Source organism: Salarias fasciatus, chromosome 16 (assembly GCF_902148845.1).
Source record: "Salarias fasciatus chromosome 16, fSalaFa1.1, whole genome shotgun sequence".
NCBI classification, from domain to species: Eukaryota; Metazoa; Chordata; class Actinopteri; order Blenniiformes; family Blenniidae; genus Salarias; species Salarias fasciatus.
The window spans coordinates 28,172,932-28,198,787 of NC_043760.1; the positions used below are offsets into that span (position 1 = coordinate 28,172,932).

General features: G+C 44.3%; 2 protein-coding genes across 5 annotated transcripts; one reads left to right on the forward strand and one right to left on the reverse strand.

Annotated features, from left to right (window-relative positions):
- Positions 1-12,176: 12,176 nt before the first annotated feature.
- Positions 12,177-17,293, reverse strand: u2af1 (U2 small nuclear RNA auxiliary factor 1). The gene is made up of 8 exons (XM_030111147.1): positions 17,214-17,293; positions 15,700-15,787; positions 15,484-15,550; positions 14,286-14,335; positions 14,053-14,151; positions 13,517-13,650; positions 12,629-12,721; positions 12,177-12,510 (listed from the first exon to the last, which is right to left on the reverse strand). The coding sequence occupies exons 1-8, from the start codon at positions 17,255-17,257 to the stop codon at positions 12,384-12,386; spliced, it is 702 nt and encodes a 233-aa protein (XP_029967007.1). The 5' UTR covers positions 17,258-17,293; the 3' UTR covers positions 12,177-12,383.
- A 2,425-nt stretch (positions 17,294-19,718) lies between these two features.
- On the forward strand, positions 19,719-24,973 carry gabpa (GA binding protein transcription factor subunit alpha). 4 transcript variants are annotated; one of them, XM_030111144.1, is made up of 10 exons: positions 19,719-19,841; positions 22,178-22,255; positions 22,344-22,488; positions 22,581-22,665; positions 22,755-22,979; positions 23,068-23,262; positions 23,397-23,453; positions 23,682-23,804; positions 24,039-24,231; positions 24,558-24,973. In XM_030111144.1, exons 2-10 carry the CDS (start codon positions 22,179-22,181, stop codon positions 24,778-24,780), a joined length of 1,323 nt encoding a protein of 440 aa, XP_029967004.1. In that variant the 5' UTR covers positions 19,719-19,841; position 22,178; the 3' UTR covers positions 24,781-24,973. The 4 variants fall into 4 exon arrangements, with proteins under 4 accessions (XP_029967004.1, XP_029967005.1, XP_029967006.1 ...); XM_030111145.1 differs by having other exon boundaries at positions 19,738-19,877; XM_030111146.1 differs by lacking the exon at positions 19,719-19,841 and adding an exon at positions 19,961-20,407.
- Positions 24,974-25,856: the final 883 nt, after the last annotated feature.

The following is a 25,856-nucleotide window of genomic DNA, read 5'->3' on the forward strand; positions in this document are numbered from 1 at the left end:
GCACCCAATACTCCCCTCCCCATCACCTGGAACAAAAACACAAACAAGCGCACCTTCTCTGAAATATTCATGCACATACACACACACACACACACACACACACACACACAGTCTCGTATTTCTATCCTCGTGGGGACCGTCCATTGACTCCCATTCATGTCTAGCCCCTAACCCTGACCCTAACCCTAACCCTAACCCACACTAAAACAAAGCCTAACCCTAAAGAAATGTTTTTGCACTTTTACTTTTTTCAGTAACAACAACATGGTCAAGAAAACACTGTTTCTCCTACTTAGGACCGGAAAAAGGTCCCCACAAGGCACGTCGTTTCACGTTTTGCTATCCTTGTGGGGACATTTGGCCCCAACAAGGATAGAAATACGAGAACACACACACACACACACACACACACACACACACACACACACACACACACACACACACACACACACACACACACCTCCTCATTTTTAACATAGACTGTATGAAATCAAACAGACGTCATGTAGTCTTACATTTTCACTTTGATCTGGGGGGATTATCATTGATCTCGATACATTTATCAATATTGCACAACGTGAAATATCTGGTGAGTTTTATAACTGTCTTAATGGTTGTGACTTTTTATTTGACAATCCTCATTATGAAACATTTTATTTATTTATTTATTTTACAAAAATTCTTAAAAACCAGAGCACACGGGTTGCAAAACAAGCTTAAGACAACCTAAAATGCGTTTTGTGAAAATATGACGTAATGCTGGATTCATAAAACAATAATGGCCGTGGATAATCTGTTAATGGATGACTGATTGTGTTTTATTGCGATGTGGAGCATCCCCGGATAAAGAGCTCTGCTGTGTTACCTGACAGATCAGAGATGTTCCTAATGCCTGCTCTTGCATGTCATAAAGTATTGAAAAGCTGCAGCGGCGGCGGCGGCGGCGGCGGCGGCGGCGGCGGCGGCGGCGGCTCCTGGCCCCGGCCTCCGGGTTTCGTAACAGAAAAGCCCTGCGTGTCCCCGGAGAGACACCTCCGCACGGCGTCTGTCTGGACGAGCATTCTGACTCACAGCTCCTGCTCCACCGGGGCCTTTCACTGCGCATCAGCATCACGGGCCTCTCCCGGCCGGCACCACTGGGTCTGTGTGCCACTAAACCTCTGCCCCACTAATCTTTATTTTCTGGTGGGACAGACAGCGATTGCACCCTCCCATTTACAGATTCCTGTCTGGCGGGCGGCTGATGGGTGTGTGTTTAACCTCACGCGGTGTGACAGCTGAGATTTGATTGTGCTTTGTTGTGCGCTCGCTCTGGTTTATGAAGAGAGGTCTGTTCGGCTGCTCCCTGTTTCACACCGAGGGACAGTAACTCAGCAACTCAGCAGCACGCATGGAAATACAGTTATTTCCATTTCAGAGTGTTATTAAGGGACATACACGCAATGAAAGGTTTGGCTAAACATCCCGAGCTACCATTAAACAAATTAGATTTTAAAAAAAAATATTGAAAAACATTAAATTCAGCAAAATAAGACCCAATTCAGCATTTCGCTCATAAAAATTCCCTTAAGTAGAAACATTTCTCCTGGATTTATGCAGCCACTTGATGTTGAGTCCAACAATATCATGTACTATACGCAAAAATAATCCTAAATACGACTTACTAAGCGCTGGGCGTTTGTTTGAAAGGGGACACTGGTGCTGCTTTAAATAATTGAACAGAGATTTTTCTTTTATTTCATATTTTCAAGTCGAGTGTGTAAATCAGGTGCAGAGTCCGGGAGAAATTCATCCATTACCAAAGGAAAACACTCCGAAGTGTCTCCCTGTGGCTTTTTACAACATTTCACTTAGAAATGTTTTGCTGCACAGCAGATAATCTTTCAAATTTAATCATATCTTATAGTTTGATATCAAAAAAGGCCCATAAAATTAATGATGTTTGATCGTTTTATCAACTAATCCACATCACAGAGCGATGCAGCAGCAAGAGTTCTGACAGGAACCAGCAGGAGAGATCACAGTACTCCAATATTAGCTTCTCTTCACTGGCTTACAGTTCAATCCAGAATTAAAAATCCTTCTTTCAGCCTATAAGGCTCTTAACAACCAGGCCCCATCGTATCTTGAAGAGCTGCTGGTCCCATATTTGCCCCAGGAGAACACTTGGCTCAAAATAATGCTGGGATACTTCATAAAATGCAGTAAAAATTCATCTTTGGGCTTGATGGTGCAGTGGTTAACACTCTCACCTCACAAGAATAGAGTCTCTTCATCAAGTCTGGACTCTAAGTGTTTTTTTTTTTCTTTGTGAAGTTTGCATGTTCTCCCAGTCTTCTCAGAATATTCATACTTCATCCCAGACTCTAAAAATGCGTTTGACTTGAACTGGAAAGGCTCATTCGCCCACAGGTGTGAATGTAAGTGTGTGTGAGAGTCTTGTGATGGACTCAGGAAGTTCGCCGCGATGGCCTGAAGCTGGGTGACGCGCTGTGAAACACGGATGGATGAATTCAGTATGGAGCCACGAACAGCTTCAGCACTGGGAACGAGGAATTACAAACATTTGAACTGATTTTCTAATTGAATTGTGGTTTGAGTTTGGCAGGTCAGAAGCCTCAAACTCCACCGCTCTGTTTACGTGTCTCCTCAGAGATATTTATCACTTTACTTCAGTCCCCGGACAGATTCAGACACTACAGTCAACAAGCCATTTGTTTACATGACAGGAGCTGTGTTCTCCAGGTTATTCATCCAGGTTATTTATTGAGGTGCTCTTGTATCAACAGTGCGCCGTCGTTAAGGAGTGCCTTCGTACACGTTTGTCTCTACTTTTAAAAAGCGATGCATACTCTCAGGTGAAGCCTCCCCTCCCCTCTCCCAGCAGTCACTGTTGTTGTATACAACGCTGTGCCCTGATTATTATTTAGGTCAGTCGTTACACCTCTTGACCTTTATTTCTGCAGCTCGGCTGAAACATCACTGTTGACTGTTTAAATACTGACGCCGTTCACATGCCAACCACATAAATATTGTCTAGAAATGTTGCTGCGCTGTTACAGCATCCTTCTCTCTGCCATCTCCGGTCTGTCCTGGCTTCATGATCGCTGGTCTGACCTGCATTTCGCCGCCTTAACCTGCTCCTCCCTGCTGACTAAAGGCATCTTTGAAGTAAAAAGTCACACTGACAGTGGAGTAGTGATCTACAACTCTTTAGCCCTGATTGGAACGTGACTGTATTTTTATGTGCATCATAAAGAAAACAACTTTGAAAATGTTATTATTCCGAATGCTTGCATGCAAACAGATGACGCCTCTCATGAGAAAATTACTGTCAGACTTTTTTTTTTTTCTCCTCAGTCTGTTGAAGTCTGTTGGGCACGTTTTTGCTGCGTTTGATAAATAAAAAGTAGTTGTAATGTTGCTCGTATTGAGATCTGAAGTGCGACTGTGGAGGTAACATTCAGACAGTGAAGACTCCAGTTGTAAAATGTCAACAGTCCATCGTGGTAAATTGCTTGCTGACAAATGGCCGTTATTATGAATACTTAACGGGAAAACGACTTAACGAGATCACTTTGTTGTGCAGGAGGCAATCAGCTCCACGCAGCATCCAGATCTTCAGCAGCCGGTTGTTTTTCTGTTCAGGCCATTAAATCATATTAACCCTTTTCCGCATTGGCGATCTCAGCAGCAGGCTCATGACAGTGACGAGAAATTCTGCACAATGTGCTTTTTGTAGGGTTTGTTTTGATGGATTTGATGAATATGCAGCTGAGACTAAAATGTTTAATTTGTGCTGCGATTTGGTGACACAGGTTTCTTGGAACAGGCTGAATATGTTGTGCTTTCTCGCACGAGGCCTCCCTGAAGCTTCTTTAATATGCTAAAATGAACCGCGAGCTCCCGTCCTCTGATGTTCGGGGGCGAAGAGGGAAGAAAAAAAATCAAGCAGAGGCGGAGACGTGAGCATTCAACATTCAGTCTCAAGAAACAACAAACACGTCCCTTCAACCACATCGCTTCAACCTGTATCCCCTCAGATAAAGTGCAAAGGTCAGTCTGGAGCTGCTGAGCTCCCCTCAGGGGCCTGAGCGTGACGCACAAGAGGAATCAGAGCAAACAGCTGCTCTGCCCTCCATTCCTTTCACTTTTTTCCTCCTCTCTCCACTCCAGCGATTCACTCACACTCTCTCTTAGCATGTCTCTGTCGGCGCGTATAGATCCAAGCCGCGTTGAAATTGCCGTTCTTTCATGTGTTTTCTTGAGCGGGCGCCAGAGGACGGCGTGTTAACGGCGCGTGACGCAGACAGGGGGTGAGGGACGGCCGGAGCAGGGCTTTTCATCGTCTCATTAGACGACATGTTTGTGATTTATGCCGTTTGACGGAGGGGAATGACGCAAAATGTGAAAGTTAAAACCGGGACGGGTTCTGCTCATCTTCTGCTGCGAGTCTCCGGCTTCACGGCCTTTAATGAAAACCCTGTGATTCCGCACAATGTTCACTATTGTGCTGCATTCCTGGCTGAGGGAGGCATTTCCGAACAGGGATCGACCTCAGGATCCACGCAACATTTTCAGTGGAAGTTCTGTCTAAAAGGACGTTATTCCAGCGGGGAGCAGACGGAGGTTTTAGCAGAACTATTAGTCATCGACATGTGAAAGCTGCGTACTCGAGTGCAAAAGCAGCTGTTGCTGAAGTGCGTCTTTGATCTCGGTTTTATGGGGCTGCGTGCAGTAAATGTGGTGTGGGGGGGGAAAAAAAGAAAAAGACTACAACAGAGGAGTTGTTTCACTTCCTAAATTACATTACATAAGAGCGATGGTGCCAGCTGTTGATAAATAAACAGTAAATTCTGGACGGGTAACTCAACTCATCCAGTGAGAGGCTGTCGTGTGTGGAATAGTTTAATCACAGATGAATTACCCGAAAACAATTAGAAACCTGTTCAACACAACCAGAGCATGGAGTTGACCTGCTAATGTCGAGCAGATAGAGCAGGAATTCCATCTCATCGGGACCAGACCAGAGAAATTAGCAGCATAAAGGGCAGAAATATGCTCGACGGCGAAAACGCAGATGCCTCCTCGTCGCTTCCCATCAGAGGTCGGCTCGGGACTCGCTGGAGGGATTATATCTCTGGTTTAGTCCGGGAGCGACTTGGGGCTCCGGAGCCGTTTTAGCCTGAAAGCCTAATGTTTTGCTAACCCTGAGCTAAAAGGTTAGCTGTGATAATGGGGCTGTTTTTTTTTTTTTTTTTTTTTTATTGTAAAATAAAAACAGTACACAGTGCACATCACTTTCGGTTGGCACGTCATGATTTGCTGCAGAATTGCCTCAAACTGCTACTTAGTGTGTTTCGTGCATAATGAATGAACTGAATAATCAGTGTGAATATTTGTGTTTATATTGAGGAAAATGGTTCCTTTTGGTCTTCAGATTGCACGGCTCTGCAGGACAAAGGACAGAAAACGTTCTAGTCCCTCCGAGATCATAAACTAAAGGCTGCTCTCAGCGTTTAAGGGTGTTTTTATGACCTCTTTCCCGAGCGTCTTTTTTACGTTCTCTCGTGATTCATGAAGGAATCTTCCCTTCTGGCTTTTAGAGGAACCTGTAAATTCATGGAACATCTGTACCCGACGCAGGAAACATGTCGCAGGCTGCATCACATGCTTCTTTCGTTTTCTTTTATGATTTCTTCTTTTTCAGATGTTGTTTTCTCTCTGCAGCTTTGATCTGTGCCGAGTTTCTCTTGCAGCCTGTGAGGCTGCTTTGTGCAGCACAAACAGACCTGTGGGGATTTGAGTGCGGTTCACTTTAGGGCCGGTTCACCGGTCAAGCTATATTCTTCATTGTTAAACGCAGAACTGTGCTTTTTTTCTTCTTCTTTCTTTCTTTCTTTCGAAGCCCATTGATTTCCTGGAGTGGGATTGCATTGATAATAGAGGCTGAACTATTTTCAGTGCTGACGCAGAGGCGCGGGGTCGAGACTGTCGGTGCTACGAGCCGGTGACTTCACTCCGCCGGGTTAGATAACGGCGGCCGGGAGGCGTGACGGGCCACGCCGGCGGGGCTGTCACCGACACCGGCGGCCGCACCGAGGGGCTCGAGGCCCCGGTCTGACTGGCTGCCGGCAGTGAGGGCGGCGGACCCCCGCCATGATGGTCCTCCGTCACCGCCGGCAGCCGTGCTGCTGCACACCGGCGCAGAAACCGGCGGAGACGTGTCATTCACACCACGGTGTGTGGTCTGTGCGTGCGTCCCTGTCGAGCGAGCGCCGACAGGCACATCAATTACATCTTTCTGAAGGACCTCGGCATCCTTTACCCTCATCTCTGACATCCAGCTGAGAGGAGACTCTGTCTTTTTCAGATGACTGCACAATACGTCAACCTGCTATGTCTCCGAAAACAACGCTTTCCTGAAGACATACTTTACAGTTTATTGAGTTTTTTAATAATCTGACATCTGCAGTCCAAACACACGTCTTTCACTTGAATCTTGCCGGACATTTTGACACGAATATGAAGCTTGTTTGTCTTTTAGACGTCGGCCGCTCTGACGCTGGCGGAGAGTTCGACTCTGGTCCAGACTGCCTGAGCCAGGAAAGCTCGGACGTAGAAACTTTTCCTGCCTCCAGACCATCAGTCACGGTCCAGACAGGCGATAGATGTGCTGTGGTCAGTTAGTTTTGTTGAATTTAACTGAATTAAACAGAACAGAACGTCCTGGGTTTTTGGCTCACGAGTAACAAATGTTTACACTGAGATACATCTCCTTCTGGTGCACATTCACGGCAGTTATTGAGGGGTAAATCATTGTATTTTCATCATCTTTCCAAATTCTCAGCAGCTGGTTGTTCCTGACGTTTTCATGCAGCAGGCCTCCAGTGGATGTCCAGCATGCACGTGCACTGTGATCGATCTTTAAGTAACTCAGAGACTGGAAATGAAACATTATTAGTGTTGAATGACTGTAACAGAGACCGATTTAATCTCAGGAAATCTGAGAGTAATAGTAGCTGCTGATTGGAATAAAATGAAGAGAACATTTAATGGGTGTTCTCCTGCTGCAGCTCCCGTCCAAGTTTCTTGTTAGCGGCGTTCAAGCTGCCAAGACGAGACAGGAACGAATTTCTGCCTTCGAAACATCAGAAATAGCTTTGAGTTGTAGAAACGGTCGGGAGAGAGAGAGCGGTGGGGATAGATCCACAGACAGTGAATTTCTGGAAACAAGCGTCTCTAAATGTTTTGACCAAAATGATTCATTTAAAGTCGTAATGGACCGTGTAGCGTAGTGTCTTTCAGACTCAGACACTTCCTCTAATCATGTCCGCGGCTAGTAAATAAAACCACCTGCAGACGTGGACGTGTCAGGCCAACCAACGACACGGATCACAGGCAGGCTGCTCAGCAGGCTCAAAGTCTCTGACGCTCACAAAACAACCTCCAACTGTGTTCATGCATAAATTAGTGCGACTGCAATATTAATGCATCATGATGACGGAATAAGGAGATCTCATTATATTAATGTATTTTACTAACTTATGCACGGACGTTACAGTCCTATTATTTTATTGTAGATGCTATAAATGATATAGATACATCTCAAAGTGTTCAGGTCACTCGTCATATGGACTGTATTGTACAAACGTGCACGTTCAAGCACCAAATGGTTGATAAGACTTCACTCAGGAACATGTCTTCGTTTTCATAAATTGTTCTTAAATAATGTCTTCTCATCGTGCGACTTGCAGAACATGAGCGCACACTGCCATCTCTGTGAGCGTCTTTATGTAACAGTTGGAGCTGCAGCCTTGGGGTCAGGCGGCTGTGAGTCTTAGCGTGCAGCCGCTGCTCGGGCGCTGTTTGAACAGCGGCTACGTGCGGTCGCACGGTGGTCAGCGCGCCGGAGGGCCGGGGTCAGGGGTTTCATCCACTCGAGGGCTGGCGGCCCGACGAGAACGGGAAGAAAATGGAGTGATTTAAACGCTGCTGACAGGCCGGAGAGATGAGGAAAAGTGAGTGAGGTCTTTTCCAGAAAAGAAGCAGCTCGTGTGGAGAGGTCACGGATGGATTTTGTCACTTCAAATTACTCATCCGGATGATTTCCCTCTGCGGAAAATGGCTTCTTCTTTATGGGTGCATGTTGTTCATTCTGTGGTCGTGCTCTACTTTTGGTTTCTGCAAAAATAAATAAATAAAGTGCACAGACAGAAGCAGACTGGATGTGATATGATGCTTCACCGAAGACTTTTTGAAGACAAGAGCTGCAGGAATGCTGTGTGCAATGATGTGGAATTTATTCATGCAACCTCTCTTACGCACAGAGTTACCTCAGAGCAATTAAACTATTTAGGTTTCATAATCTGGAAAACCGAAGATTAAAATCCCTGCTTTATGCAATTAAACCCCGAACGTCTTTCCCACCGTGGTAAATCAGAAAAAGAAAGAAAGAGTGTCTCATTATATTGAGTTGATTTTGCTGTTCGCCAACTGATCCTCAAGGCCCCCGCTGCGTCTCACGTCACTTGTAATCTTCTCTGTCTGTGAAGGTCTTTCTGAGCTCGGTCCTATACCTGATTAGTCAATCCGAGGCGTCGAGCCTGAGGCAAATAATTAACCTCTAACGCAGCAATTATTCTCCAGAGGCAAAGGCAGCATTGAGAGAGTGAGATGAACTGGACTGGATGTGCGTCATACTTCATTTGTGAAAGGTCTGAGTGTGTTTCAGCGGCCAGTCACACACTTCAGATGACCTGTTGATTCTGAAAACCGTTTCGTTTCCTCCTTTACGTCAAGAGGCAGCCAAAACCCCGGCAGCTAAACAGATCCTATCGCCGTCAAAACGAGGGGAAAATGATATTGTGTTTACCTTTTCAGGCTCTAATAGGATGTTTTATGGAGGAAAGAGGAAGAGAAACCAGCCAGAGCAAATTAAAGCGTTTCAAAATCAGGAAACAACGAATTAATTCATGTTCTTAGCAAAGAAATAGAGACTGTGCTGTTTACCATCCACAGGGCAGAAAAGGCAGAACCATCATTAAAAAAAGAACAAACTCAGACATAAATCACGCTGTGCACAGATGAACTGAAAACACGTGTAGTATTAAAGTGAAATGTTTGTAAAATGTTTATTAGTTTTCATGACATTAGCGATGAAGTTACACTTAATGAGGTTTGTGTTCGGAGCACATTGATCTACTTACAGGTTTAATGCAATGTTCTCCATCTCCTGCTCACCGAGCCCGATGGCAGCCGAGGCTTCGTGTTTACTAATCCACTAAACTCCTGTTTGCCGGAGGAGTGACACCTGAACCGACTCATTACTGCAGGAGGTTCTCCCAGCATGACCCTCGATCCGCAGAGGTCATGATGCACCAGCAGCCTGAAACCAGCTCCATCCGACATGTCTGCATGGGAGGATCTCAGATCCGGTTTGTCCACGATTATATTTTTTTGTAAAACATTTCCAGCAAATTCTATCAAAGCTCCAGAGTGCGTCTGATTTTTGCAGAGGGATCAGTGCAGCGTCCTTAATTAACCCACATGATGGAAATGAAACGTTATAAATCAAATTTAGATTGGGTGTGTGCAATAGAAGAACCTGATGCAAAGGAGCAGCAAAAGCTCAAACTGTGTAACATACTGGCGTTTAGTTCATATTTATGGAAGTGGTCTTAAGTTAATTAATTCTTCAGGTGGTTTATTAGCTCACTGTACCATCTTCTGGTATAAAATGGTATTACAGGTCTGACGAGGCTGCAGCTAGCTGCTCGCTTTCTTTACTTCGCCGATTTAAATATTTTACACGACATAACTCACATATGATACCTTTTAAATACAGGCTTTGGATTTTAAACTGACTGCATTTAACCAATGACTGAATTGAGATTTGGCCAAGTCGCTGTGTGAAGGCGGCGTTCCGTTTAGTGCTGCTATTTAGATCAGAGAAGTAAGAAATCTTTGTCGCAGATTTTTTTTTTGACTCGTGTCATGAAATCAGCCTCGCTTTGCTGATCAGAAGAGACCCACGTCACTGTGCTGCCTGGTGACCTCTGGGATGACCCCGTGACGTCGGAGTTCGGAGTGGGGGATGGAGTCCAGGTGCTGCGTGATGTGTTATCTAATCTGCAGCTGATCTTCTGTGTTCTGACTACTTTTCACCTCCGGATCGACACTGTTTGATGATGAGGCTGGCGGTTCCGGCCTCCAGCGAGCCACGCGTCCACCTGACGTCAGGGATCGGTGAAACCGGAGCTGTTATTTTAATCTGGCTCTCGTAAACACCTAGAATGAGTCACTCGTGATTTCTGAGTGCAAAAAGTCACCAGTGGCACAAAACTTCATATCAATTAAACTGATTCATTTCAGTTTGAGACCGGATATTGAGAAAAGTTAGAACTGAAGATCATTTAACTACAAATTCACTACTGAAAATAACCTTTCACAGAAAAAAATACATCTATTTCTAATTTCTCTTGCATGTAACAGGCCACTCAGTTGATCCTCTTTGAGCGTATTTCTTAATTGTTGCATCTGTGTTGCTCTTCACTCTCAGGAGTCGTTTCCCTTTTTTAACACCTGCCTTCCTTTTTTTTTTTGATTATTTTTGTGGCTCTAGGTGGAGATGCAAGAGTCCACTTTACCTCTCTCAGTGCTAATTTTGTGCCTGTTTTTAGCTGATTTGTATCTTTGAGGACAGTTCGGAGCTGTTTATGGTCCTTTTGTGTCTCTCTGACATTACTTTGTCTCTCTTAATGATCGTTGTGCATCTCTGAGCTTGTTTGCATCTTTCCTCTTCTGCAGCTCCTGATGGTCCATCCGGGTCTATTGGTCATCGTTCTCTCTGTCTTGAATCTGGTTTTACCTTTTTTTGGTTTATTCCCCTCTTTTTGGTCATTTTGAGTCCCTCGTGGCAGTTTCGTGTCTATTTGTTGTCGGATGATTGGAAAATCTGAGAGAAATCTGAGAAAACCACTCCTGTGGGATCCAAGCCTCTGACTGACACACACACACACACACACACACACACACACACACACACACACACACACACACACACACACACACACGAACAAACACACACACACACGCTGAGCCACTGCCTCAGCTGTGGGTCTCTGCTGCCCCCCTCTGGGGAAATGACACATTACACATGAAGACATGGAGAAAGCAGTGAAGCAACCCATAAGTTAAAATGTGTGATATTTTGGTCAATAATGTCCTAAAATGTTAGAATCAACACCAAACTAACATTTTGAAAGTAATTTAACAAGTAAAGACACTTTATCTGGTCATATACTGTTGAAGTGGAATAGCTGCAGCCAACACTGTCATAATAAATGGGGCATAGTGGTCAGCGTAGTTATTAGACACACCGTCATCTCCCTAAATGATGGTCGTTACGTTCAAAATATTATTTTATATATTATTCCAAAATACATTTTACTACTCTATTTCATTTGTAATTTCTGCTCTTCAGTTGTTACTTAAAACTCAAAGTTGACCCAATATATGTCTGTTTTGGTAAAAGAATTGTTTCATTCGAAATGTCAAAGCAGATGTTTTTCTTAATATACAATTCGTACATTTTTTCACCGATGCTTATCAAAGACTTTTCACCAAATTTCCACGATCAAAACTCAGCTTCAATCTTAACAGAAATGTATTTTTATCCCAGTATTCAAACAAAAGGTGCTTCTCAATAAGAAAATATTCACTGTGAAAATGAAAATATTTGCATCTGCTTATTTTTGGCCAAATACAACTCCAGATAATTGTTCATCTTCAGAAGAATAATATATTGCAAAAATACTAGTGACTTCATACACCTCCCTTTAATTAGAAGGTACAGAAATGCATCATTTCATGTGAAACAAACTTAAACGCTTCTACAGCAAATTATTTAAGAAACAGACCAAACACAGAATAAATGGGCTTAACAGATGTGTCACTCACAGTGCTAAATTTGGTGTGTATGTCATCGCTGACTGCGCTCCTGCAGGAATCATCAAGCATTAATGAGCATTTCTCAGACTTCTCCTCTGCAAATGAAAAGTTTATCAAGCTGCTTGCCTGAAAACTAAACCAACTAAATCAAGCTACATAAACATGGGCGATTACGTTTACTCTGAGGACTACTGCTGAATAATAAATGAAAACAGAAATCAGGCTTGTTAAGAAAAAAAGTGAAATTTAATGAGGTGAGAGTCACTTTCAGAAATCAAGACAAAACGAGACCGTCGATGCTGTCACAGCTTCCAAACTGGGTACCTAACAGTTAGTCCGGGATCGGGTCTGGTGGGTACAAACTTATAAAAGAGGAGCGTGGACACGGGGAGGGAGGAGGGGGGGGGGAGTGAGAGGTCGTGGTCGGCGGCTCAGAAGCGTCCGGAGCGTTCTCTGTCTCTGTCGCGGCGCGGTCGCTCGTGGTCGCGGCCGCCTCCCCGGCCTCTGTCCCTGGAGCGAGACCGCCTGTCTCTGGACCGGGACCGGGACCTGTGGCGGCTGCAGGGGGGGAGAGGGAGAGAGAGAGAGAGAGAGAGAGAGAGCGCCATTAGAAACTGCCGCCAGCTGGTAAGAGTCATCCAGGTGTCTGCATGACGAAGCGGAACGTGTGTTTTACCCCTTCCTGCGACGGCCGTACAGCTCTCTCCTCAGTTCGCGAGAGATGGGCTTCAGGTGCATGAAGTTACAAAAACCCCCACGAGTGCATTCCCTGAGGGGGGACAGAAGGTCCAGGCAGTCAGAAAACACTGGGTTGTTATGAGGAAACTGCTACTTGAACAGATTTTTTGACAGTCTCATCTCAATCTGTCCCGACCAGAAAAATGAGAGTTTGACGACCTCGAAACAGTGAAAACGAAACACATCCACTTCACTGAAGTGCAAAAACAGACAAATACACAAAACCTTTTCACTAATCTATTAGAAACAACCTAAAAATTAAACTAGATGAAACAGGGAGACCCCCAGTGGACAAGATGGGAACAGCAGTTTCTTTATTGAAGCGGTCTCTAATTTTTTTGTTTTCTTTCTGCACTTCATCCAGATCTGATTATCCGGGATGAGTTTATTTGGCCTGTAATCATGGACTGGATGAAGTGATTTAGGAGGATGGAGGGGTGAAAGGTCATCCAGTGGGACAGATTGAACCTTTTTTTCACGCCATGTTTGCCGCTCTCATTGTAAAGTGATGTGATCCTTGTGAGGGTGCAGGTGTGAGTGTGGGTTCATTTCAGAGAAACGGTGAACCGTGCAGGTTCCCGTATCTCCTGTGTGATGAAACCTGAACTCTTTAATGTATGTTCATTTCAATTTGTGGCTTCTAAGGTTTCATCTGATGTGATGTTGTGTATTGTGCGATAATTAGTATTGAAAACAATGTTTAAAATACACATGGCTTCATATGGTGAATGAGACTCTTCAGGTTTTCTGTTTTTTGTTCTGCATTTTTTCCCCCAATGAAATCCTCTCCTGGTGTGTGTTTTTTTTTTTTATTAAGCTCACTCACCCCATTTCGTACTGACGACAGCAGGCTTCTCTGAAATCTGTGACCGGAGAGAGTTCAGCGTGGATGGGCTGCCCATTGAACCACCGGTTATTCAGATCTATCACAGCTTTCTCTGCGTCCTCTTCATACCGAAACTGCAGGAGGACCATCGAGACAACGCAGAGTAAAGATGAGGAGAGAACCGAGAGCTCTGGCGCAGGACTTTGAAAAATCACATGAACAGAATAAAGGAAGCCAAACCAGAACCCGCCGAAGAAACAAAGGCAGAGCGGTAAAAAGGTAAAAAAAGTAGAGCGCAGCAGATCTATCCTCTGCAATCTGCTTGTTAACTCAATAAAATACTGCAACAGCAACAAATCAAGGTTAACTGCTTCCATCCATAAAGGTTTGGCTTCACACATCCCGGTGAGAGTAGTATGTGCAACTGCCGAACGTGGAGGCGAGTGTGTGAGTTTCAAGAGGTGAGATAAATTGTTCTCATAGTAAAGAAACAAAAAAGTAACAGCAACACTGTGGCTCTGAGACCCGACACTCACCTTCACATACACATTCCCAACTAGGTGGTCCCCGAGGTTGTCACATACGTTCATTTCCTCCACTTCTCCGTACTTTTCTTCCATCTCTGTGAAGACTTCCTGTGAAGATGAGAGGGCTACTTCAGCTTCAGGGGGAACGGAAAAACGACTAAATGACGAGACACGCTTTGAAGACTGACTCAAGAAGAAAAGCTTCTGTTCTGTTGAGGCAGAAGCCCGACGTCACAATTTACCTCAAAAAACTCGTCGTAATGCTCCTGCATCTCCATGTCGCTGATGGCACCTGGTGGTTGACAAGAATAAACAGTAAACAGGCATAAAACTGACTGGGAAATTCATTGTTTTGTGAGAAAACATTTCCTGTCTCCGTTCAGCAAACAGCGGTTTGAATCCACTACTGTTTCCCATGTGGAGATAAGATCAGCTCGGCATCGTATTTTCACTCTGAAACTGACCTGTTGAACTGGTTGTTGAAACCCATTAAAGTGCGACTGCCTTCAGCCAACTGAGCACGGCCAGGTAAACAAAGGTCAAGCCACAATCTTTTAAAACAACCTTACCCCAGATCAGCAGAAGCTCTTTCTTTTCTGCATCTTACCAGGCTGCAGCTACTTTAAAATGACAGTTTGAAACTATTACTGAGTCGAGTCAACATTTAAAACATCTGATGTTTGTCCACGATCACAATCTGACCGGACACTGGGAATGTAAACTCAAACAAATCGATAAAAGGTGGTCATGTTCTTCTTCTTTACATTCAGAGATGCAAACAACAGAAAGTCGGCTTGTCTTTGCCAAGTGTTCCTCTTCACCTCACCGAGCTCTCTCTCCGTGCGCTCTTCCCCCGAGGGGAGCGCAGTTCAGACTGACTGGTCAAACATTTTGCCTGAATGCAAATAACATGGAAAAATCTCGTTTACAGCAGTACAGTAAGCCTTTGGTGAAATGTATCGTGGACATTATGTGGTATATGGTGCAGTGGGATTCAACAGCAAACCTGGTGCACAGGCAGGTTGTCTGACCCGGCTCCCCATTAACCATGTTCACACCAGCAGTACACCCACCACGAGTGTCAGAGAGGGGCTTAATTCATCCACTCAAGTTTGTTATGTGCAGAGGTTTTAGAGCCACTTTCAGCGTCTTCATAACAGTTATGAATCAGGTCAACTCAATTCTCAGGTGTTCCTGCACACAGTTGCTGGAAATAAACTGAACGTGTTTCAAAAAGCATCTCACAATGATTCAGCCATTAAGAGCGTCTCTTTAGCAGCGTAATATTAATGACACGAAAACAAAGCCTAGGTTCAGCTGAACTGCGACTTCACGACCCTGAGCGAGTGAGCCAACCGTCATGAACCTCACAGAGCGAACAGCATGAGCGTCCAGGACCAAGACAATATGGTAGATTGACTGGATTAGAGCATTACTCACAGGTGAGTCCGTCAGCGGACTGGGCACTGTTCTGAGGGTTCCGGTAAATATTCAGGAGGGCAATTGTCTGAAACAAATAAAAGTAATTTATAGTTTATCAGAGCACAGTGACAAACAGGAAGAGCTACAAAGACTGCTGGATATGGATCGATTAAAAGTTCACTACATGTGTCTTGTCGATTAAAAATAAATAAATGACTGGATTGTGATTGTTACCTGGCTAAATGTTGGCTTATTGTGTAACCTGGAGCAGCGGTCTCCATGTCGGCAGGCACCAATTTTAAAATAAAAAGAGCAGTTGACCCTGAATGAAAGGTAAGGAGGAGGAAAATTAATAAAAGACAAAGTCAACACATACAAAACAGCTGAATTGTTTAACAAATGTTATGTTTGAGAAAAGTGACACCCACATTGAAAGTGGGTGGAAAATACATCAAGAAGACTTGAAAACATAACACTTCTTCACAGTAATCTCAGCAGTTATGCAAGTTTAGAAGCATCTCACCCTTATGCTGTATGTTGATGTGTAGCTCAGAGGACACATGCAACTTGAAACCAAACAGAACTGGTCTTAACCAGTAATATGATATATATGGGGGGAAAAAGCGCTTTACAGGAAGGGCCAGTGACATGGTGGAGGGAGGAGATAGACTCTGTTCAGGTGGTCTCAGAGATGACTGCAAACTGAGGTCCGTCTTGAGGAGTGACTGTCACTATCTCCACGATGTCCTGGTCAACAGCAAGTGTACCTTCTGCATCAGACTCGTGCCGTCACAGTGCAGTACAGAGCAGTAGGATAACCTAAGACTCTGCAGCTCTGCCCTGTAAATAGTATTTTGAGGTGTTTTTTTCTGTCAATTCATTTCCACGTATATCAGTCAGAGTTAAGCCTTTTGCAAATGATTGTTTACTTCTTTATTTTTGATTTGGATGAACTGACAAAGATTCTTCAGTGTAGAGTAAGACGGTCAAAGTATTTTCTATTCAACTATAAAACGTATACGTTCTTATAACAAACCGTTTCATTCTCAATTCATGTATATATATATATATATATATATATATATATATATATATATATATATATATATATATATATATGTGTGTATATCTTACATGATGCGGAAAAACAAGACATCCTGACATTTCGGGTTTTTAACCTCGAAGTTTTAACCTTTTAACCATAAATCACATTGTTTTAGACTCTATTTTGAAATCCAGTCTACCCAGACATAGACAGGGAATTCTTAAGGTTATTGAGTAAAGTGAAGACTTTGTAGCCTGCAAAGTAAGGTGAAGTAGAGGGGATAAAGTTTGCTTTGGGTGAAGTGGCTGAAGCAGATTTCCTCGTTTCAGCGTCAGTCCATGTGTTTCCCATTCAAACAAAGACGTGTGGGCTTCAGAGCGCTGAAGCTAGCCCAACGACAGACAGTAGACGATTCCCGAGAAGGACTCAGTGGTAGAATAACTATATTCAGTCACAGTGAAAGTGGTTATTTCCCAGTGATCGGTTAGCCCAGATGTTACAGCAGCTGCTTTAACTGTGCACTAGCCGCGCGCTTTTAATGATAGAGGCTAGCATGCTAACGCTATCTGCTAATGCCATTGCAGCATTTATAGCCAGAAACTTCAGAGTAACGTCTCATTTTTCAGAGCTATTCTGTCCGGGCTGTGGCCGACATGGACGGAAGAGTCCCTGACGAACAATGAAGCCGTTATTCATTACTTACTTATCCTTTTCTGTCCCAAAAATGGAGGCCAAGTACTCCGCCATGTTGGCTCGCCCCGGCCCGAGCGCAATGAGCCGGCACTTCCGGCGACCTTCACAATAAAAGCACGTACTCGCTACCTTTGTAGTTCAACACAAGCCTCTCCTGAAGTCTGATTTATTGAACAATCTGTGCCATTCAACAATTGTTTAACAAATGACAAAATCAACTGAAATCAATTTACAACTATAATATACTTGATTTTGAAGATTTACCATGTTCTCACAACTTCATGGTTTATTTTTTTTCGAGTGCTTCCTTAGTGTGATTTCATAACTTTAAAATTAAACCATATCAACGCATCAGTACACCATAAATAAAAACCAAAATCCATGCTATAAAAAAAACACTAATTTGACTGCCTTTATTTTGACAGCAAAAACGGAAATATGGGTCAATTGTCATTTCCGGTTGAAATAAAACCAACCTTAAAGTGAACAAAAACATCAACATATGATTTAACAACGCAGTTAAAGTAGTTTACTTCACAAGGAAGCCTGAAACTGCACGTAAATGATCAGTTATACATAACTGAACAAAAAATACAGCTTCTTAACCAGCTGAAGTGTGTTTGTGAAAGTTACTCATTTTACACAATAAAATACATTTCTTCAAAAAACTGACAGATCTCAGCAAACACTTATATTTTCATACATGAAAATAAAAAACTAAACGAGTCAAACGTGAATTAAACAGACTGTTTTATTGAGACATTTTAATGTTTACAAGTTAATATACAAGTTTAATCATTTGCATCCATCATCAGTACTGAAGTACCTGTTTAGGGTTGTAATCAGTTTACTACATGGTAAGTGCATTCTGAACGGGACACCCGTCGATCAGAAAGACAGAAAACCAAACACACTGACATTCACAGTTCTGGGTCACCAACATGACAAGCATGTTTTTGTGGGAGAAAACCTACACTCACCAAACCCTGCACCAGTACTTGAATCCATGACCTTGCTGTGAAGGCAAGAACACGAACCACTCCACCATCCCAATGTGAGAAAAGTAATTCAACAGAAGAGTGGGGGTGCAGATCAGAGGGGGGTGGAATTACATTATTCACCAGAGAGGGAAATTCCTTAATGGAAACTAAAACTGATTAAAAAAAAGTCCAAATAAAGCAAAAAGAGAGCGAACACAACAGGCAGCAGGCAGCTTGTACACTTCAAGTCGATCCTGAAATTAACCTGCGTATACGTTCATATACATTTAGTTAAAAATCGGGCCACAGCATTTGATCATTTGCAGTTGAACTTTTGAAAAAGACAAGCAAATTTGGGATAAATATTTTTTTTAATCGCCTGAAGCAAATTTTAAATCTGGTTTGAAGTACTCAGCAGGAGCACGCACCTGGAACAGAACATCCATAAGAGGGTTGGTCTGGATTACCGGACACTGAAAAGCATTCACACATTGCCACAACGCAAGGAAGATCAGTTTTTAAAACAAAAGATATTTAAAGCGACTATCACATCCAAGTGAAAAACATTTTAGACTGACCCAAACACTCTCAAAACCTGGAAATAATAATATTTCACAACTGCCATAATTTTAGAGGAATGTCATACCTATCGAAACTGAAAGCCGAACCTGAAACTGGAAAGAGACAAAACAAAGTCTAAAGTCGGCAGTTTTCAAGAAAAAAAATCATGGCTGAACTGGAGAAAGTAAGCATTTTTTATGGGCTTTATACATCTTCATCTGTTTTCTGAAAACTTCTGAACAGATAGAAAAGAAAAAACAGCAGAACTGACAAAAAGCAGACATACAAAACAATACCGAGATAAAATAACCACAAAGAGGCACAAAGCAACTAAAACCTGCAAAATGACCACAGTTAGAAGTGGAAACAAAAAAACAAAAAACAAGAGACAATATTCATGAGGAGGCAGGACCAAAAAAATGCAAATATTTACAGGAAAAAAATGGTGAAAATGACACTGACAGAAACAGACTACAGCTCTACACTCAATGTAATCTTAGACATTTATCATTATTTTTAATTTCAAGTTTGAATTATGGTATTTTGACATAAGGTAACGAAATAAAGGGATATGTTGATGACACTGCTTAAAATCTGAAATATGTTTCACATTTTGAATGACACGAATGGAAAAATAAACTTCTATATTCTATTGTTTATACACACAGTGGCGGTGGAAGGGAGGTTTAATGGAAATCCCCTTACACCTGTTGCAAACGCTTTAAATATCTCACAAAAAACCTAAGGTCTCATTACACGGACATAGGACCCCAATGTGTACAGTATGTTATTATAATATCTTTAAAGATAAAGTTTCACATTACATTGATGATCAGGTGGGTTTTAGGAGAGCACTGTGGAGCTTTTTGGGTTACAAAGCATCGTGTTTAAGCTGCAGCAGGGGCTTGGCAGACACTAGTAAACAGATTCGTGGTTGTTTTAGATTTTTAAGGTAAGCGTGAGTTGCCGGTTAGTCTCCGCCCTCCTCGCTGGGGCCCAAAACTTGCATGAAACGACTCGGCCGAGTGGCTGTGGATGCTTCCCTGCCTCAGCTGAACTCCCCCGCAGCCTCTCTCCACGTCCTGAACGACCCGGAGGTATGAGCGTTGGTGGGACGGAGGCGGTTTGAGGAGGTGTGTGGGGGGGAGCTGGACGGTGTTCAACCGGAGGAGGGTGGAGGAGAAGGAGGGGAGGGGGGGTCTGGTCGTCGCGCTCCGACTCTTCCCGCTATTTTGTGAAGCTAACATCGCTAGCCGCTTGCTGCTGCTCCTCGTCAGCTTAACGGGAAAGAGGCCGCCCGCCCACCCACCCCCCTTAAAAAAAAAAACCCGAGGCACACACGTTTGGACGACAGCAGATAACTTTTCCCCCCCACCGACAAACGCCGGAGTGCGGCTGCTAAACGGGCTGACCCCGGTGCCTCCCGGTTAGCTGGATAAAGAGAACAGGTTAGTTTGTTGATCCGGTGGAGAGCTAGCTGCGCGGCTAACAGTCCGTGGAGACGCAGCCCGGTCACAAACACTCACTGCGTACGCACCCAAAGGCGATCAAACCCGCGCCTTTCACCCCCGGCGGCTGTCAAAATGTCTAACGGGAGCTTGCTGGAGCGTGTCGGGCTCGTCTCGGTGGTTTCCCGGTGCTGGTTTTCCTCTTGAAGTCCCCGGTTGGTGCGGATGAGCTTCTCTCGGAAGTCTCGCTGCGCTGTAAACCTTTAGCCAGGATTTCCGGCTCCTTTCCATTTGCCCTATGCTGTTTTGTTTCCGTTTATTCTATTTCCGTTTCAAAAGTTTTCTTCGAGCTCGGTTAAAGTGCGATTCGGGGAGGATTTGTCAGATTTAGTGAGCGCGGCGGGGTTTTTGGGATATTTAGCGGGTTGTTTGTCGCTCGCGGAGCTCCGGGTTGTGTAATGCTGCCTCGCCCCGCGCTGCTATATTGAAGCTAACTTGTCTGAACCGCAGGCCCGCCGCCCCGCAGCACTAACATGTGGCCCCGGGTGTTTACAACACTTTTCTGGGGGATTTCTTCCCCCCGCACGTTTCCCAGCCTACGAGCCGAGCGGGGTCCTCGGGCCCGGCAGCCGGCCTTTAGACGCCGCAGCCTCGCCCTCGAGTTGGCTAACGTTAGCAGCCAGTGAACTGTCCCGGACGGCCAATGAGGAGTCGAGGCTCAGAGGCCTTGGCAGCCTCAAACTGCCCCGTGTGTTTACCCCGCGCGCACCGGGGCAGATTTAAATACCCCCAGCTCCAAACACACTCCAGATGTATTAAAGTTTCAGTGTGTGGTCAACGTTTTGGCGTCTTTTCCCCCTCATACTGTACAGACTCTGATCATGTGCTACTTCAGGAAGACTTCCCGTGAAGTTTACATTTCTGATTTTCTGGAACTTTTTGAAGCAAAAGTTGAATTTAATCTGTTGATCCTGCTATATATTTGGTCTCAGATTGTTTCAACGTGGAACTTCCAGCTGTTTATTTGTCGAAGTCACTGTGCAGCGTCACCTGTGGCTTTCTCAGTGTATTTCTATTGATTTCTATTTCAGGACAACACTTAAGGAAAAAAAGTAGCTTTCATTTAAAATAGCGCTTATTTGCAAGAGTTAGGGAGTTCATTAAAAATAAACTCAATTAAATATTAAATTGGGAGACCTAATTTACTTACAGATGAGTCTTGATAAACTGACATGATAATTTAGCAGAATTATCCTCTGGTTGTAGGTTGTGTTATACATTGGGTGTATATCACACATCAGGGTAAATAACATGTCTATTATCTAATAAACTTTTTTGTGGCACTTTTCATACAAAGAAGCAGAATTTAAAGGATTCACATGACCCTTTTTGGTTCCAAATTGTCAGAATTTATAATTTAGTGTGGTTTTGAACCATTGACCGACCTGTAGAAAATATTGCTTAATTGCAAAAGCCTTTCCAAAACTTCATCTATGTTTACCTCATAAAAGCAGCCACATTCAAACACCTTTCTCAAGAGTACATCAAATTCATCATTGTTTCCATTGGTTTTGAAAAATGTTCTATATGTATACCTTTATTTTTGATTTGCATTATTTGCACTAATTCAGTAAGGATATGCAGTAATTTGTTAAATGTGATTTTTTTTTCTATGTTGAGAATAGTTTTAATAATGTAAAAACACCAAACGGCTCCATGTCTGTTGAAATTGTGGCTACAGACAAACAACATGTTGATATACAGTATATTCAGCTTATTATCTGGAATTTATTGTTTTAATTAATATGTAATTAATAAAAGATGAAGATGGTGTAAATGCTCCACTTGTCTTTAGACTTCAAACTATTTCAGAGATATACACTATTTTCTTTACATCAGAGTTTTTGACAGTGTAAGTTTTGATGCGCCAATCCAAGTAAAAACGTGTGTAAACACGTGTTGGTTTCTTTCTGTTTTCCTCACAGAATGTCTAAAAGTGAAACCGAAGAGATGATAGAGATCGAGATAGATGAACGAGAGAAGCAGGCATGTCTGGAGGAGGGGTAAGAAAGATTTTTATTGTTTTAAAAGCAAATGAATTAGATTTGAATGGAGCGCAGTTTTTCAGTTGTTCCTTGCGTCTTTCTGCAGCGTGGAGGAGCAGACCATCACTGCAGCCGATTTGGTGCAGCAGGACATCGACATCACAGAGCCAATCGGAAATTTGAAGAAACTTCTGGAGCCCCGGCTAAATATCTCACTGGATCCTTTTGAGATTTGCTTACAGGACATTCAGGTAAACATTTGCATTGCAGGCTTCAGCTGTGTGTGTGTGTGTTTCCGGGGTCTGAGGACTCTTGTCATTTGTGATTTCATTCTTCCCTTCAGCTTCATCCTGACCACAGCCTCTTCGATCAGGGAGTAAAGACAGATGGCACAGTGCAGCTCAGCTTGCAGATCATTACAAAACCAGGTACCGGTCGAACTCCTCACTGATCACTTCATGAGTCGTCGTGTTTGACGTGGCTCTAAAAACCCGCGCCGTGTTCCGCCTCCGCTCAGGTGAGGAGAAGCTGAACATCATGGAAATAGTGAAGCCGGTAGAAACAGTGGAGGTGGTGATCGATCCGGACGCCGCGGGAGAGGAGGGCACGCTGGTGGAGGAGGGACAGCTCATCGCCGTGGAGCGATCGGCGCTGTCCGATGAGACCTCGGAGCAGGTCACGCGCTGGGCCGCAGCTCTGGAAGGTTATCGCAAAGAGCAGGTCCGCCTGGGTATCCCATATGGTGAGGAGCGCTTCATCACCTCAGTGTGGAGCTGACTTTCCTCTGTCGCTACGCTGTAGTAACTACTCCAAACACTCTCTGCATCCAGACCCCATGCTGTGGACAGCGGACCAAGTCATCCACTGGGCCGTGTGGGTGATGAAGGAGTTCAACATCGACGAGATGGAAATAGGCAGCATCCACATTCCAGGTCGAGAGCTCTGTGGCTTCAACCAGGAGGAGTTCCTGCTGAAAGTACCGAATGGAGAGATCCTCTGGAGCCACCTGGAGCTGCTGCGCAAATGTAAGTCAGAGAGACGCTCAGATCATACACTCTCCTCTAATGTGAGGAGTGGAAAATGTGAGCCTGAAGCTGCCTCGTGTGTGTCAGACTTTAGCTCCACACAGTTTTGAACTTCTTCTTCGTGTCTATTTCAGATGTCTTGGCGAGTCAGGACCAGTCTGGAGGAGATGCCACTGTCACTATTGACCAGCGTAAGACTTCTCCTGAAACACTCACAGAAAGCTTCTAAACAAAATCATCTTATAAACACCTGCAGCTATGCCTGAAGTACGTGATCTCACTGTGCACGACTTGGGGAACCGTTTAACTCACTTGAGAGCGATCTGAGTTAGCAGTAGCTTCATCGCTGTCCCTTTTCTCACTGATGAAGCACCCTCCCTTCATTCTTCTCAGTAAAACTCTGTCGTCTGTCTCTCCAGCCGTGCAGATAATCCCGGCTCAGGTAAACACACACACCTCCATCAAAGTGCTCAAGCAGAGCCGTGGCCCCCGTGCTCCTCGCATCTCAGGAGAGGAGCGCAGCTCGCCCGGAAACCGCACAGGTAACGGCCAGACACACAGCGCACACACACACACTCGTTCTAACACCGGTGTGCACAGACGCAAAACTTCAAGCTTCAAGAATATTTTAGTCAGCAAATTTGGACTATTCTTTTGTAATTGTTGCGCTCACAAAAACTTTAATATTGAAAATGCTAACAGCTACTGACCGCGGGTGCATGTTTTAATTAATGTTTTAACATTCGACGCTGACGCTGCCGTCCTCCCACTGTCAGGAAACAACGGCCAGATCCAGCTGTGGCAGTTCCTGCTGGAGCTGCTCACAGATAAAGACGCCAGAGACTGCATCTCCTGGGTCGGGGAGGAGGGGGAGTTCAAACTCAACCAGCCGGAGCTGGTGGCTCAGAAGTGGGGCCAGCGCAAGAACAAGCCCACCATGAACTACGAGAAGCTCAGCCGAGCCCTCAGGTCAGCTCCCTCTCTGTGACCTCTCACTGAATGTTTCTGTTAAAGCTCGCCCCAGGCTGGGCGAGCTGGTGTCAGTGAACATCTGTGGAGTGCTCTAATGCACTGGTTGAAGTGAAGCTCAGTCTTTCAGAAAGCTGTGAAGGGTGATTACATTTAAAGGGCTAATTAAGGTCTTTTTATTCACCTCTGGCTTCGTGACTGCTCAGTACACTCAAGACATCTTTATAAAAGAAGAAAAACTAATGGAGGAGATGACAGTGTCAGTGTTATTTCTGGAACTCTCCTCTGACTTGACGCTTTCTCTCGTGTCTCTCCGGCTCTCTTAGATATTACTACGACGGGGACATGATCAGCAAGGTGCAGGGGAAGCGCTTCGTCTACAAGTTTGTGTGTGACCTGAGGACTCTGATTGGCTACAGCGCCGCTGAGCTCAACACCCTGGTGTCGGAGTGCGAGCAGAAGAAACTGGCTCGCATGCAGATGCACGGCATCGGGCAGCCCATCACCACAGTGACCCTGGCCACCACCACGCTAGACAAGGACAGCTGAGGGGGGTCCGCGGCACAGCCCCCTCCCCCCCCCCCGCCCCCCCGCCCCCCCTCAGGCTCCGCTGCCCTCCTCCATCGCTGATTGGAAACACAAAGCCAATCCCCGTCGGTGTGGATGAACAACTTTATCCTCCTCACAGTTCAGTTGATGGAAATCAGGCTGAGGCAGACAAGTTTGTTTTTTTTTTGTTTTTTTTTTTTTAAAAAAAAGCTTTTCTTTAACTCTAACCAAGAGAAGCGTGGTGAGGATGAGGTCTTTGTAATTACCGATCGTGTGCATGAGACCTAACGGCTGGGCGTGTGACTGGAAGAAACCCAGCTGTGAGCTTCATGTTGTGCGTCCTCCTATGTAGTTTAGGACAATTTCCACTGTATATACCGGTACTCTGTTTTTGATAGCCACGACGGCAAGTGTATTTTCATATTCTCCATTTATAGAGGACCCGTTTTGTATTTTATTTAGTGTCCTTTCCCTTAAAATTGTTGGACCCTTTTTTGTCCACGAGGGGAAATAAAGTGGCAGGCATCTTTCTTAACCGCTGTACCTGTGGTGTGTGTTAAATATCTACATTCCGAGTGTGATTGCGACAACGAGCGACGAGCCACATGTACATTCAAAATTTTATTCATGATATAGTGAGTGTAGAAAGCTTTTTCTTAACTCTAAGCAAATGGGTTCATTGAACTACACACAGAGGAAGGTCACTGAATCAATGAGAGGAGGGAGAAAAAAAAAAAAGAAAAGTTTCAAACCACTCGGCTTCAGAGACACCCAGAGTCGTGAGCGTCGGTACAAATTTAAAACATTCACCTGATTCGAAGCGTCAGCTCGTGTGTCTGTACAGGTGTGGATACGATGCACAGAGGTGATATGTGTTGTACTTCAAAGATGCACGATATGCATGTCACATTCATGTCTATGATCAATAATTTAGAAGCGGGGGGGGGGGGAGTGTGAGACAGTGGGAATTCAACACCTGGGGTAGATCTGAAAAGGGATAACGGGCAAAGAAGTTTTCACCACGTGACGAACAGAAGCACTGTACATGTATACACAGGAGATGTAGAAAAATAGAA

What these genes read in the sequence shown, in the direction of transcription:
- gabpa (XM_030111144.1), top strand. Translation starts at nt 22,179, where the DNA reads ATGTCTAAAAGTGAAACCGAAGAGATGATAGAGATCGAGATAGATGAA. An exon ending in CACTGTCACTATTGACCAGC is followed by an intron (nt 23,454 to 23,681) that starts GTAAGACTTCTC and finishes CTGTCTCTCCAG; the next exon opens with CCGTGCAGATAATCCCGGCT. An exon ending in AAGCTCAGCCGAGCCCTCAG is followed by an intron (nt 24,232 to 24,557) that starts GTCAGCTCCCTC and finishes CGGCTCTCTTAG; the next exon opens with ATATTACTACGACGGGGACA.
- u2af1 (XM_030111147.1), bottom strand. Translation starts at nt 17,257, where the DNA reads ATGGCGGAGTACTTGGCCTCCATTTTTGGGACAGAAAAGGATAA. An exon ending in ATAAGCCAACATTTAGCCAG is followed by an intron (nt 15,551 to 15,699) that starts GTAACAATCACA and finishes TATTTGTTTCAG; the next exon opens with ACAATTGCCCTCCTGAATAT. An exon ending in TTGGGAATGTGTATGTGAAG is followed by an intron (nt 13,651 to 14,052) that starts GTGAGTGTCGGG and finishes GTCCTCCTGCAG; the next exon opens with TTTCGGTATGAAGAGGACGC.